The sequence below is a fragment of the Mustela lutreola genome, chromosome 6 (assembly GCF_030435805.1).
Source record: "Mustela lutreola isolate mMusLut2 chromosome 6, mMusLut2.pri, whole genome shotgun sequence".
Lineage (NCBI taxonomy): Eukaryota > Metazoa > Chordata > Mammalia > Carnivora > Mustelidae > Mustela > Mustela lutreola.
In genome coordinates this window covers 67,962,767-67,978,066 of record NC_081295.1, presented here as the reverse complement: position 1 = coordinate 67,978,066, position 15,300 = coordinate 67,962,767, and the positions used below count along the sequence as shown (strand labels likewise).

The 15,300-nt window shown below is 33.2% G+C and overlaps 1 protein-coding gene across 3 annotated transcripts in view; it reads left to right on the top strand.

The window, feature by feature from the left end:
* The window catches only part of EYA4 (EYA transcriptional coactivator and phosphatase 4), a 272,068-nt gene that overhangs the window by 196,286 nt on the left and 60,482 nt on the right, over positions 1-15,300 (top strand). For 2 of the 3 annotated variants that reach the window (XM_059177516.1, XM_059177517.1), the window contains exon 4: positions 5,991-6,115. In XM_059177516.1, the coding sequence (XP_059033499.1) occupies positions 5,991-6,115 (125 nt within the window). Of the gene's footprint in view, positions 1-5,990; positions 6,116-7,512; positions 7,582-15,300 lie in introns of all 3 variants that reach the window. The other variant, XM_059177515.1, reaches the window with a different exon arrangement.

Here is a 15,300-nt window from a genome sequence, read left to right as displayed (position 1 = left end):
ACACACAAACACAACTTCTGTGGGCATATATCTTTTCCTTTAAGTTATTTCATATATTCACAATAATTTTTAAATCCTTGTCTAATAATTCTCAAACCTGGGTCATATACAGGTCTGCTTCTGTTTACTGTGTTTTCTCTTTACTGGAGCTTTTTATTAGGAATCAAAATATTTATGATATTTTGAACGCGTTACATAAAAACTCAGTAGAGCCTGAAGCACACTATTTGTTTTGTTGTGTTTATTTCCTGAAAAGTCTAAATCCTTTTCTCTGCCTAGCAGTTAAGGTGAGGGTCTGAGCATTCAGATTCCTCTTAAGAGTTGAGCAAGAGGGGGACTTCCAATTACTGAACAACAATCATTTTTATATTTCAGTTTTTGAATTGGAACAGTATGGACTGAAGTTTCAGATATTTTTGGTTCATGTTTTGATTTAGTACTGGCAAGGCCCTTGTACATATAACTTGGTAAATTCACTCATTCATTCTAGTATTTCTTGTTGTTTTGTTTTTATGGATTTCTCTGTTTTTTTTTTCTGTGTAAATAATTATGTTACCTGTGAATTAACAGAATTTTTTCTTTCTAAACTTACCCCTTTTATTTATTTATTTATTTTCGTCCTCTTGTATTGGCTAAGATTACCAGTAAAATATATTAAAATGGGAAAAACAGATATCCTTACCTTGGTTCTGATCTTAGGGAGAAGTAATTCAGCATTTCATCATTAAATATGGTATAAGCTATATATTTTTTGAGAATGATCTTTATTAGATATGAGGGAAATATTGCTTTTCTAACTGGCTGAGAGTTTCCATCATGAGTGGATGATGAATATTATTACTTTTTTTGTACTCATTGAAATAATATTCTGTTAATATATTGAATTGCACTGTTTGATTTTCAAATTTTTTTTTAAATTTTCAAATGTTAAATAAAATTTGCATTTTGGGGATAAAGCACACTTCGTCATGATGCAGTGGTTATTTTATTGCTGCATTTCACTTAATAATATTTTGTTAAATTTTTCATCTATGCTCATGAGAAGTATAGATCCAGAGCTTTTTTTTTTTTAATTGTCTTTGTCAGGTTTTATTTTTTATTTTTTTTTTTTTCTTTGTCAGGTTTTAGATGAGAGTAATCCTTTTCTCATACAATGGAGTAAAATGTGTTTCCTCCTACCTTTAAAAAAAAAAATTCATAAAAACTTTCTTTTTCTTATTTTATTAGAATTCACTAAGAAAACTATATGATCCTGGAATTGTTGTTGTTGTTGTTGTTTGTTTGTTTGTTGTGTTTTTTTTTTGAGAGAGGAGTGTTTAATTACTAATTCATTTTCTTTAATTTGATATAGAACTCTTGAGATTTTTTATTTTTTATTGGATTGGTTTTATAGGTTGTGTCTTTTAAGAATTTTGCTGATTTTATCTAAACTAGTGAATGCTGGGGTGCCTGGGTGGCTCACTGGGTTAAGCCTCTGCCTTCGGCTCAGGTCATGATCCCAGGGTCCTAGGATTGAGCCCTGCATCATGCTCTCTGCTCAGCAGGGACCCTGCTTCCCTCCCTCTGTCTCTGCCTGCCTCTCTGCCTACTTTTGATCTCTGTCTGTCAAATAAATAAATAAAATATTTCAATAAATAAATAAATAAATTGGTGAATGCTTTGTCATAAGGTTGTTCATAATATTTTCTTATTATCTTTTTAAATATTTTTAGTTTCTCTAATGGTTAATCTTTTGGATTTGTAAATTGTCTTTATGATAGATTTTTCTCTTTCAGTGATTTAGGCTCTTTTTTGTTTTCTTCCTTTTATTTACTTGGGTTCTAAAATTTTTCTCTTTAGTTTATTAGGGTAGAAATTTAGATCACAGATTTCAAACCCTCTCCTTTTCTAAAATAATCTTTTTAAGATATAAATTCTCATTAGCCACTGATTTATTCGCATATCACAAATTCTGATTTGAAGTCATTTTTTTTTATTGTTTTAAGGGCTTTATTTTTTGGTCAGTTAAAGTTCATAACACAGCTGAGAGGAAGGTACAGAGATTTCCTATATACCCTCTGTTCCAGTGCATGTATAGCCTCTTCTATTATTATTACTCACCAGAATGGTGCACTTGTTACCAAGAATGAACCTACACTGACTCATCATCCTATCTGTAAGTCCATAGTTTACTTTAGGGTTAACTCTTGATATTGTATATGCAATGGGTTTGAATAGTGTATAATGACACATAACTTTAATTATAATACCATACAGAATATGTTCACAGCCCTAAAAATTTTGTTTACTCTGATTTATCCCTCCCTCTTCTCTACCCTAGAAAGATAGTTTTGCTTTTCTAGAATATCATATAATTGGAATCATACAGTACATATGGCTTTTCAGATTGGATATTCACTTAGTAATATGCAGTGAAGATTCCTTCATGTCTTTTCATGGCTGGAAAGCTCGTTTTCTTTTAATACTGAATAATGACCCATTGACTCTCTATAGTAGAATTTATCCATTCACCTAGTGAAAAACATCTTAATTGTTTCCAAGTTTTGATGATTATGAATGAAGCTACAAAAAACATCTGTGTGTAGATTTTTGTGTGGACATATATTTTCAACTATTTTACATAAATATCAAGGAATGTGACTACTGGATCATATGGTAAGATTATGTTTAGTTTTATAAGTAACTGCCAGAATGTCTTCCAAAGTGGTTGTGCTCTTTTGCGTTCCCACCAGAATTGCAGCAGTGTATGGGAGTTCCTGTTGCTCCATATCCTTGCCAGAATTTGATGTTGTCAGTATTCCAGCTTTGGGCCATTCTAGTAAATAGTAAAGTGTTATCTTATGGTTTTAACTTGCATTTCCTTGATAACATGTGATGTGGACTATCTTTTTATTTATTTATTTATTTATTTATTTATTTTGTCATCTATACATCTTCTTTGATGAGGTGTCTGTTGAAGTGTTTGGCCATTTTTAAGCAGGTTGTTTTTCTCTTGTTGAATTTTAAGAGTTCTTTATGTTTTTTGGATAACAGTCCTTAATCAGATGAGTCTTTTGCAGACATTTTCTTTCAGTCTGTGGTTTGTCTTTGAATTCTTTTGACATTGAATTTTGAAGAGAAGTTTTTAATTTTAATGAAGCCTGGCTTAACAGTATTTATTTTTCAAGGGTTCAGTCTTTGGTGTTGTATTCAAAACTTACAGTTTTGCATTTTATGTCAATCTATGATCAATTTTGAATTAGTTTTTGTGAAGGGTATAGGGTCTGTGTCTAGACTTATATTTTGCGTGTTTGTGTGTGACTAGTTTTTCCAGCACCATTTGTTAGAGAAACTGCCTTTGCTGTACTGTATTCTGTTTGTTACTTTGCCAAAGATCAGTTGACTACATGTGGGGTGATTTTAAGTGTTTCCATTAGTATTTTGTCCTAAGTACTTTCTAAATTCATTGGTGATTTCTACTTTGACTCATAGGTTATTTAGAATTGTGTTGTTTAATTTTCAAGTATTAATGATTATTTCATATATTTTACTATCTTTGCTTTCTAATTTAATTAATTATGGCCAGATACTATACTCTGTAGGTTTAATTTAAAATAAAATGATACTTACTTTATCCCCTACCTTACAGTCATCCTGGTAGACATTCCATGTACACTTGAAAATAATGTGTAATCTATAATTATTTGGTATTAGTATACTCTGTCAACTACAGCATATTGATCACAGTGTCTCCTTTTGCAATTGGTTATTGTGTAAGGAATGTTATAAAATCTCCAAATATGACCATGGACTGCTAGTCAGTTTTTTTCTTTAATTCTGCTTAGTTTTTCCTTTATATATTTTTAAGCTCAGTTAGTAAGTACATGCACATCTAAGGTTGTGAAGAATTTATCATTTCTTTCATTTTCTTAATTAATCTCTTTGTATCTGGTAATATTATTCATTTTGAGGACCATTTTGTGATATTATAATAGCCCAGACATTTATCTAACATTTATTATTTACATGTCATATTGTTTTCCATGCTTTATTCTGAACCTAGTTGTGCCTTATCACTGCTCAAGTTCCCAGAAAGCAAACTCTAACATAGGGATTTATGTACCAGGAGTTTATTGGGTTGTGCTTCCAGTGGTAATATGTTAAGGGGAATGATGGAAGCATGATTAGACTGAGAGATTTTGATCTTCAGTGCAATTGCAACAAAGGTCCTAGATGATCTTATGGTGGCTCTAGGCTCAAGTGACATTCTGGGTGAGGGTAATACATTTATACCCCTTCATGGTCAGTCAGTAGGTGAGGGTACGTCCAGAAAGGGTGTGATTTAGGGCAAAATGACTCTCTTTAGTTGAGACATTTCTTGGAAAGGAATTTAGTTGAGAACTGCTAGTTAGTAACACACCAGCAGCTATAGGAATGAATTTTTCTGAGCAGTATGCCATAGTATCACAGTGTGTCTGTATTTAAAATACTCCTCTTGTAGATCCCTAATAGTTGGGCTGTGTTTTTTTAATACAATCTGGCAATCTCTGCTTCATTGAAGTGTTTAGTCCATTGATATTTAGTGTAAACATTGATATGGTTAGGTTTGAGTGTGCTATCTTGCTACATGTTTTCTGTTTTCCACATATGTTCTTCCTTACTTTCTCTATTCCTGGTTTTTGGGGTTAATCAATCCTTTTAAATGTTTTACTTTACTTTTTCTATTGACTTTTTATTATATCTAGTCAATATTTTTTCTTATTAATATTTAAAGTTAGTTATTACTTGAAGAATCCTAAATGTCTTCTCCAAGCATAACATAATATCACATGCCAAATGAAAGAACATTAAAAGAATATAATTTTGTCCCACTATCTTTTTGATATTGATATATATTTTGCTCCTGTGTTATATTATAAATCACATAATACAATGTTGTGGGATTTTTGTTTGTTTGTTTGCTTGCTTTTTTTTTTTTTTTTTTTGCTTCATTTGGCAGTCTTTCATGAAGAAAAAAAAAGAGAGAGGTAATCTTTGTATATACCTATATATTTACATTTCTGTCATTCTTCATTCCTCCCTCTAGTTCCGAGTTTTTATCTGGTAACCTTACTTTTAACAGAAGGTCTTCTTTCAGTATTATTTTTATAGGATAGCTTATTGGTGATAAGTTCTCTCTATTTTTACTTATTTCATGTGTTTTCCTTCTTTCATTTAAGCATGTATGGCTTCTTTGGACTACTGTAAAATTTTGCTTTTTTAAGTTTCTGTTTCCAAAGAGGGTCAATCTTTCAAGAGTCTCAGTTTTATTTAGGGTCTCAATTCCAGCACATCCCCTTATGTCAAACTGTCTATTCCTAAGTGATATTAAAGGTGTAACAACTCTAGCCCTCAGTCCTTAAAGTCAGTTTTCAGCCCTGGATCCAAAAGGTCAGCTGGAAGTTTCTGTTCTGACTTTGTTTGTACTTTACTTCTAGCTGTTGATTTCTTTGTCACTGGTGGCTGAGGACATCAAATTTTAGGGGTTAAATATTTTCAGCATTTCTACATGTTAATAATAGAGATGGTCAATGTAGGAGGGAGGGTATCCCTGTCAACTTAAACAGCTAAGATGACAGAATATTTCTTCTGTACTTTATTATACAGAATATTTATAGGATTACAAATAAATTATGAAGCTCAACTACCATGGAAGCTGTATTTATTTATTAATCTTTAATGTACTGTCGTGTTCATCTAGCTAATGAAGAAGTCTTAGCTTTTGGTTTCCATTCTTGCTTTTGGTCTCCATTCTTACTGTGAGATCACATGTGTGCTCAGTAAAAAAATATATGTTGTTTTTTAAGAAATCATTGCTGAGATTTCAGCTTTTGCTCTGCTATTCCTGCTCTAATAGGTCTATGGAAATGCAGGACCTTGCAAGTCCTCATCCTCTTGTTGGAAGTGGTGATACTCCTGGTAGCTCCAAACTGGAGATTTCAGCTTTTGCTCTGCTATTCCTGCTCTAACAGGTCTATGGAAATGCAGGACCTTGCAAGTCCTCATCCTCTTGTTGGAAGTGGTGATACTCCTGGTAGCTCCAAACTGGAGAAGGCTAATCTCAGCAGCACATCTGTCACCACAAATGGAACAGGAGGTAAGTGTACCACCCCAGAGGCACCCAGAATCATATTTCGATGTTTTCTATAATTTCATATGTTAGGAATCTACTAATAAATAAATCCTTATCAGCAATAACATAATCAGCATTATGTCTGGGGACGATATGGCTAATAGACTGTTATTCTGCTGATTTTCTTGAGACTTTTGCACCTCCTTTGTAGCTGGAAAAAATCAGAAAAAGTAGATATCCCTGAACAATATTTTAAAGACTTTTAGCAAAGCTTCCTTTTTGTATTTGCCCTAGGAAATATTTCAAAACAAAAATGTAGAAAATGTGGCCAAAATGATTTATACTCTGATCTTGTGTGTATGTCTGAGAGAGAGAGAGAGAGAGAGAGAGAGAGAGAGATTATGCTAGTTTTTGGTTTTATTTTGAATTGCAGGAGAAAGGTACCCCAAATTTTTCTTAAAAACCTTTTTTCTTAAGAGGTTTGAGAATAGAAAAATATTTATATCTGCTGCACTCTCTTTTCAAGGAGATTAATACCTGATGTATTTAAGGTGGGAATTTAAGTTTTTTCAGATACTTTCTCATTTGATTAGCCTATAATCATGCCATAGCATATGGTAACAATAACAGTTATTTCAAATATTGTGCCCTACTGATTTTATAATATGTATTCAGCCATCAAAAGATATGGTCTGATTTTTGCATCAGAATATATATATGCATCACATATCTATATATATGATATGTATATACACATGTGTAAACTACTTTTTAAATTATTCATCATTTTGAAGTTTTATCTATTTTAGTCATTAGAGAAAAAGTATATGCATTTGTTTTAATTTATAAACTAATCATATTACTAGATAACAGCATTTGCCACATCATATTTTCTTTTAAAATTTCAGTAAGTATTTATGAAATTGACACACCTCTTCCCATTTATTTTAAAATAACTGTGCAGTCTAAACTATTTTCTGTAAAATTGTGTGCATTGCAATTTGCCTGTATTTAATAATGTTTTATACCAAACCCTCTGTAGATTAACATTTCCTTGTTTATGATGTTTATTTGTCTCTAAACATGCATCTATAATTTTAGCTGTTTAATTATGGGAGTGCAAATTTGTAAGATTGTTTAGTGATTATTTCTGGTGCAAGGACATTTAGATTTAAACTTTAACTTAGATACATGTAATAAGATTTTTAAAACCTTTGGAATCAAACCTTGGAGTTTCACTAATCATCATGTATATGTATTTAACAGAACTAAAACAGACCTGATAAAATAAAGGGTAAAAATCATACAGTGCAGTTATGATTTTAGCTAAAAGGTCAGGCACCAGTGCAGGCATTGAAGACTATTCCTGCACACTGAGCAGGCATTCGGACAATGAACCCTTATACTGTTCCTGTTCTCAGGGGACAACATGACTGTTTTAAACACTGCAGACTGGTTGCTGAGTTGCAACACCCCCTCTTCCGCAACAAGTATGAGAGATGATGGTACACTGCATGTGTTTGGGTGTGCTGGTATTGCCCTTCTGGTTTGCTTTCTGTGGCTCTTTCTGTTTGCATTTCCTTTTCTGTGTAAAGTACTTGTAACAAAAAAGGAGAAATAAACATGACTTTTTACTGCTTATAGATAATAGTTGACTATGTTTTTTTCCTTACCAACTAGCATTCTAATCTTAGATTCCTTAAGCCAATGGTATTTTTTCTTACATTGGTTTATAATGTTGCGCCAACAGATGCATCTTTTGTTTTTCTAACTACGTATCATCTATGTGCCTAATAGAGCACAGCAGGCCTGGCTCTAAGAGCGGGTGAACCAGATTGCACAGACATACAAACTTGGTCATCCCCGTCACTACAGACTGTCTTCATTGAAATTCTTAACATGGCAAAAAGATATCTGTGGTTTTAAGGACGTCAGTAAATAATCCGGTTAAAGTGTCTAAAGTAACATAAACACTTAAAATTCCATCATTTAAAGAATTATCCGTGTGAAAGCTACACATTTAAAATTATAAATCAGTATTAACCCTTAAAATACTTTGAACTATAATTACTGCATTCATATACATAAAATATATAGAAGTGTAAACAAACTTTTCTTTTTTAAAGATTTTTATTTATTTGACAGAGAGAGAGATCACAAGTAGGCAGAGAGGCAGGCACAGAGAGAGAAAGGGAAGCAGGCTCCGCACTGAGCAGAGAGCCAGACGTGGGGCTCGATCCCAGGACCCTGAGATCATGACCTGAGCCGAAGGCAGAGACTTTAACCCACCGAGCCACTCAGGTGCCCCCAAACTTTCTTTTTTTAAAAGAGCTATATATTTATTAGAAAGAGAGTGTGGGGAGGGGCAGGAGAGGGAAAGAGAGATTCTTCAAGAAGACTCCTTGTTAAGCACAGAGCCTGACATGAGGCTCAATCCCAGGACCCTGAAATCATGACCTGAGCTGAAACCAAGAGGCACACACTCAATGAATGAGCCACCCAGGTACCCATAATATTTTTATTATTCTAAATCAAAAGCTAATATACTACCAAAATCAAAAAATAAGAACAAGACTATAACACTAACATGGAATCACCCAATAGTAAAATTAAAAAGACCTCCCTGCCTGTTGGAAATGTGCATTACAATAGAGTAGTTAGGCAGTTTGGCCGGATCTTGCTGTATCTGATTAAAATATATGACCAGTGAGTGAAAAATAATTCCATTATATCCATTATTTATTTTTTAAAAATAATTTTAACTTGAAATGTTTTCCAGTTCCACCTTGAAATATACATTTTATACTTAAAAATCTGTTGCAAGAATTTAGTTTCTCTTAATTCTAACTCGGGGGTCTTTTTCTATAGAGAGCTGGATAGTAAGTGTTTTAGTCTTTATAGAAAATACCATGTCTGTCTCATCTACTCCACCCTGCCACCTTAACTCAAAAGCAGCCATAGTCAATGCATAAATGAATGAGATTCATCAGGTTCCAATAAAACCCAGTATTTAAATTTCATAGTTATCACAACACGAAATATTCTAGTTTTGATCTTTTTTTTAAAAAATATTTCATTTGTGAAAAACATTCTTACCTCGCTGGCTATTGTTCTGTTTTCAGATATTCATGTAACATGGGCAGCTTTACCATAGTGAATATGTACAGTGTTTAGTAATTTAGATGAATCTCAACCAGATATATTTTTCTAAGTGTTAAGTATCAGATTTTCCTAGTTCTTAGTGTTAATGTTAAAAGTTGTGTGGCCATGTGGGAAGAACTAAGAATTGTCTGTCAGGAGGAGCACACTTACTAGCTGTGTTACCTTGGACAAGTCACTTAACCTCTCTGAGCTTTAATCTCTTTCTATAAAAGGAGGAAAATAATATTTCCTTGCCAAAGCTTTTGTGTTAAATTGTATACTAGTGTATACACATTGCTTGCCAGTAAAAACCAGTATGTTTCTCTTTCTTTCTTATTGAATTAACAATTCAATAATGACTAGGCAATAGTTTTAAAAGAAAACGAAAACATACATTTCTTATAAAAGAAAATGAAAACAATTTTAACATTGTTAAAAGGTTTTCTAATATTTGGTCATAAAATATATTTTTCTGCATTTAAAATGTGTAAATTGGCCAAAGAAGAAGGCAAGCTTTTAGTAATAAAATGGTAGGTATACTTTGATTGTTAACGATGTAGTCTTGGTGGTTTACTGACATGAAATTCATGAATTTATGAATTTTAGTGACTTTGGAGAGTTTATTGTATGAGTGTATGTTGGGTATTATAGCACAAACAAGGATTTGGTGCATATCTCTCCCATTGACAATAAACTGTTTTATCTTTAATCTTGGGTTTTATTGTGGGAATTGGATCCCTTTATAAAATTATTATAATAAAAGAAAAAAGCAAAAGCTAATTTAGTGGCTTTTGAAAACCTTTCCTTTAACTTTGAGATTTTTAAAAAGGACTTGAATTATATAGTTTTTACTAATATGAATAAGTTGATAGTGTCCCCTTAATATCTTACCATATTACATTGGTACTCTTAAATATATTACATTATTCTTTGAAGTGATTTAAACTGTTTCAACACCTTAGAACTAATTATATAATTACAACTACAGATTTATATTGGAAACTAATTTTTCTTTCAAATTTTTATTGCTTGTAAAATTGTTAAAATGTAGAACTGTCAATAAAAGTAGAATATATTCAATCATACCCGAGCATATAGATCAGTGGTTAACAAATTTTTTCTGCAAAGAGTGAGATAATAAATATTTTAGGCTTTGCAGATTATAAGGTCTCTGTTTTAGGTATTCAGCTCTGCTGTTGTTCCGCAAAAGCAACAATAGACAATGAGCTTGGCTGTGTTCAAATAAAACTGGATCTGTGAACACTGAAATTTGAAATTAACAGAATTTTCACATGTCACAAATATCCTTCTTTAGATATTCTTCAACTGTTGAAAAATTTAAAAGTCATTCATAGCTCACAGGCTATCCAGAAACAGGCCATGGGGAAGATTTGGCTTGTGGGATGTAATTTGCTGACCCCCGAGATGAGCTATATGTATGCTTTGTTTCCTTCATGTATATGCATACTTATGCATATAAATGCATGCCAATCATATGAAAAGTTGCAGAAATACATAAGCTTTTTATTTGCTTAATGGTGTCAAGATTCACGATTAGCTGTACTTTACAGAAAGACATCTGTTGGAATTGCTTAGGATAGGATCTAAAAGTGGATTTTCACTTTCTCAATTAAAATGTATCAAGTTCCTGTTATATGCCAGGCTCTGTGCTAGGAAATGGGAACCCAGTGACCTATAGAATATGATACTGGCCATCAAGGGACCAAAAGTCTAGCAGAGGGAAACAGACAAGAAAGTAATGAGTGCATAATGTGTTCAAGGTGAGTGCATAGCAGAGGGAGGGAATATTTGATTCTACATGGAGATTAAGAAAATGCTTTAGAGAGAAGGTTTGAGGGAACCTAAATCAGACATTCTGATCAGATTTACAATATTTTCTGTATTTAAAATCTATATATCATAGAAAAGAGTCTTCCAGAATTTGTATTATGTTTATTACACACATGATTTTTCTTATGCAAGGGGTTTATTTCTGAATGTTACATGTTCATGAAGTAGAACCATCTACTATCATGCCTCTATTCTTTTTAGATTCTTTTTCTTTTTTAAATGAAAGCCATAGCTGCTTTATAAAATTATTTTATTTCTAGATATTTACGAGTGAAAGACACTTGGTGCTCATAGATAGAGTGAACATATTGATTCAGAGAAACTAAATCATAGACTATACTAATTATTAAAAAGCGGTAGGCCATACCACATGCTCCCCTGCAGTGTTAAAAATTGTGTCCTTCCTGATCTAACTCCTCCTGAAATGCTTTGCAACACCTGTGCTGTCAGAAGGAGCTACGGGTGATTTTGTGGTTCAGAAAGAAGTATATTTAGAATTAGCATATGTATGTCTTTTAAGTGTATACCAGTTTAATCACAGATTTGGGAGGATGAAATGTAAAATGTAAATTACTTGGGTCACCTTCTCTTTCAAGGATTAACTTTGCTAGTGCAACTAATGAACATGAGCTTGGAATTATTACAATAAACAGACTTTCTTCACAAATCATTAATATCCATTAACTTTGTACTTGAGTTCCAAAGATAATCTGAACAGACAAGATTAAATTTGCTCTGAAAATATGTGTAGGAGGTATGGATGAAGGTTGAGGCACAGCTGACCCCGGACAATAATCCTGTACAATTTTGATTTAGCCCATAGGTATCAATTATTTTTAAAGGTAAAAAAAAAATCAAATTATACCAATATATTATAATCAATATATTAAAAATATTTTTACTTCTTTTTTCATCTTTCTCTGTGAAAAACATCCAAATTACAACTATATAACAAGAAATGCTTATATTTCTTAAATAGTAAGTTCTGTACAAAGTGCTATATATAGTTTCTCTTCTCACTTTTAGAGAAACCCTGAATTACTGAATTAACCCTGAACCCTGAATTACTTATTTTGAATATATAGAGGAGTAAAACCACAATACTCTTTGGATTTTAAAAAATGATTGTTACTTTTGAAATTCAAACATTTGTCTGTAAGTTTCATTTTGTTGAAAAATATGATGTTTCTCTTATAGAAGATTGTCCTTTCCATTTTATAGCATGTAATGATTCTGGACACTGTCCTAATTAGGTTAAAAACCCTGTTGAACCTGTGTTAATTTAAGAAAAGTGAGAAAAAAATACATTTGAATGTGACCATGAATATACACTGATAATCATTTGGAATGAGGATTTTTATAAGTTTTAGAAAATAGTAAGATGTTTCATTGGCGAATATCTTTCCAGTAATGCCCTGCACATATTTAACTAAAAACAAAGTTGCCTGCCACTAGAAAAGTATGTGGCATATTTAATTTAAAGTACAGAAGCAAAACCAAGACAAAAGAAATCAGAATACATTTCAAATATATGTGGGCCTTTATTGAAAATGACTTAACATTTTTCAAAACTTTATAATTAAAATAGTATTTCCTTTGTCCTAGTAACCTGTTTTATAAATATTAAGATACTCATTTGTATTCTGTCTTTTTAATCAACTAATCATATATGGAATGTCCATTTCACTTCTCTTGGTTTTCTGCCCCTGGAGGATCAAATTATTTACTATTACCTAATGTTATTTTTGTTGTTGTTCACAAAATCAAACCAAATTATTTTGCATTTTACTGGAGCTCAAGAGATGTTTCTTGATGTTGACCTAATGTGAGAATAATTTACTTTCTGTAGCAACATAATCAAATTTCCCTCTTTTCCTTTTTGTTCTTACCTGCATGTGAAAAATAAATTAGCATTAATGTGCAGTTTTTCCCCAAATCCATTTGTTGAATTACTTTAAAATCCATGCATATTAGTACACTGAACGCTTCTTGACATCTATGATTCTCTTCATATGCTTTTTACAGATGCCTCTTTTTGGTAAAATGAAACTTCTTTTTCTGTCGTTGACTGAATTCAGACCTTTAAAATTTTAATGAGCACCGTTTCCAGTATAGTGAATGCAACGACAAGCTCTTTGTCTCCCTTTTCTTCCTCCTCCTTTTGACCACCTGAAACATGAAAATTGAGGAGATTATAATCAACATCAATACAAAGTTGGGATCCAAAGTAACAAAACTAATCCTCATGTCTGGCTTCTAGACTAGTTTTTTAGACCCAGCTCACATTCTGATCCTTCCTCCTCAATTCACAAACAAAATATGGAATTTTTTTTACAACGATTTTACAAGTATTGTTTATAGATTTAGGCCCATGTACATAAGAATTTAGCCAGCATTAGAATTTGGAAGTTTCAAGAGACCGTACACTGTAGTAGTGTTGCCGAAGGCTTTGGGCTGTGCTTTTTTGTCAGAAGTCGAACGTGGACATTACATCAGAGAGAGAGCTTTACATCCGTCCTGGCCACACTCTGGATCATCTTCATATAGATGAAAGGAATTCTTGAATAATTTGTGCTTCCTGAGAGGCAGTGTGGTTTAGAATTTGGATTCTGAACCCATACCACCTGGTCTCAAATTCTAGTTCTTCCTAGCTATGTGACTACAGGCAAGTTATTTAGCTACTTTGTGCTTCAGCTTAGTCATTTGAAGAGTAAGATGATAATATTATCTACCTCATAAGATCGTCATGAGGAGGAAATGAGTTCATATCTGGAAAGCACAGCAGCAGCCCCTGGCACATATTAAATATCTTTTAAGTGTGTGCTGTTATCTGCTTTCACACTTGCTCCTTACCGCCTGTTAAGAAATTTCATGAGAAGACATGGAAAATACACTGTAGTAGCCTGTTCTCATATTTGCAGTTTTCATTTCTGACTTTTTTTTTCTTAAATACACTCTCTGGAGGATAAGGCCATTCTTATCCATCTCTGAACCTTTGTGAGGAGTCCCTGTGGTGAACATAGCCATTTTTATACCCGAAGGCAGGCTATTATGATGGAGAGATTGTGGATGGAGAGCTAAAGACCTGAGTTCTGATCATAGTTTCTTCATCTCCTGCAAAGGAACGAATGTAAACTCCTTAGCCCACCCTTCAGCTTTCTGTTATATAAAATGGAGACAGTGGTTCCTATCCATCAGAGTTGTTTTAACGATCAGTTCCATGTCAGTGGTCTAGCACATAGTAAGCTCCTGATAAATAGTTTTGTAGTAGTTAATAATTTTGTACTGGGAAATGTAATTAGCAGTCAGGTATAACTATAAATGCATCACTATGTAATAGACTGCTATATAAATTACTACCGTAAAGTTTTCACCACCAAGTCATTATTTATCATTATATAATAACTAGACCCTATGCCTCAGATTATTGTTGTTATTGAAAAATAGGGCAAGCTCAAACTTCCCTTTTGCTAGGGTAAGTAATCCAAATTTCTTCACTACTGCTTTCCAACATTTACAGTACTCCTCTGAATCTTTGGGCAAATCTTCACGACATTCTTTTTTTTTTTTTTTTTTTTTTTTTAAGATTTTATCTATTTGACAGAGACAGAGATCACAAGTAGGCAGAGAGGCAGGCAGAGAGAGAGGGGAAGCAGGCTCCCTGCTTAGCAGAGAGCCTGATTCGGGGCTTCATCCCAGGACCCTGAGATCACGACCTGAGCCAAAGGCAGAGGCTTAACCCACTGAGCCACCCAGGTGCCCCTCTTCAGGACATTCTTAAGTCATGAATACTAACTTAACTCTAGGGCTCACTGCGGGGCAGGAGGAGGGTTGAGGGGGTGGTTCTGGTCAATTCTGTTTGTGTGGAAAGAGAGCATAATCATTACTGCATGGTTCTCTATCAGCTAGTTAATTCCCTTTCTAACAGAGTAACATTGCTGACTTGCTTGGTTGATGGGGACACTCCAACCGCACGATTCTTTTTGCCATGTTTGCTCATGGTTGGCTAGTCTTCAGCTTCCTTCTTCATAGTTTTCTACTTGCTTCTAACTTATTTAACTGTATCATTCCATTCATAACCAGGAAACACAAGAGGTGTTCAGTAGAAAATAATTTAGTTAATCCCCTTGCTGCTGTGATGTATGTAGCAGAGTTTTGCCCACAAAGGGAAAATATGGTGTGACAAAAACAGGTCGAGGCTTTTCGAGGCTTTTCCA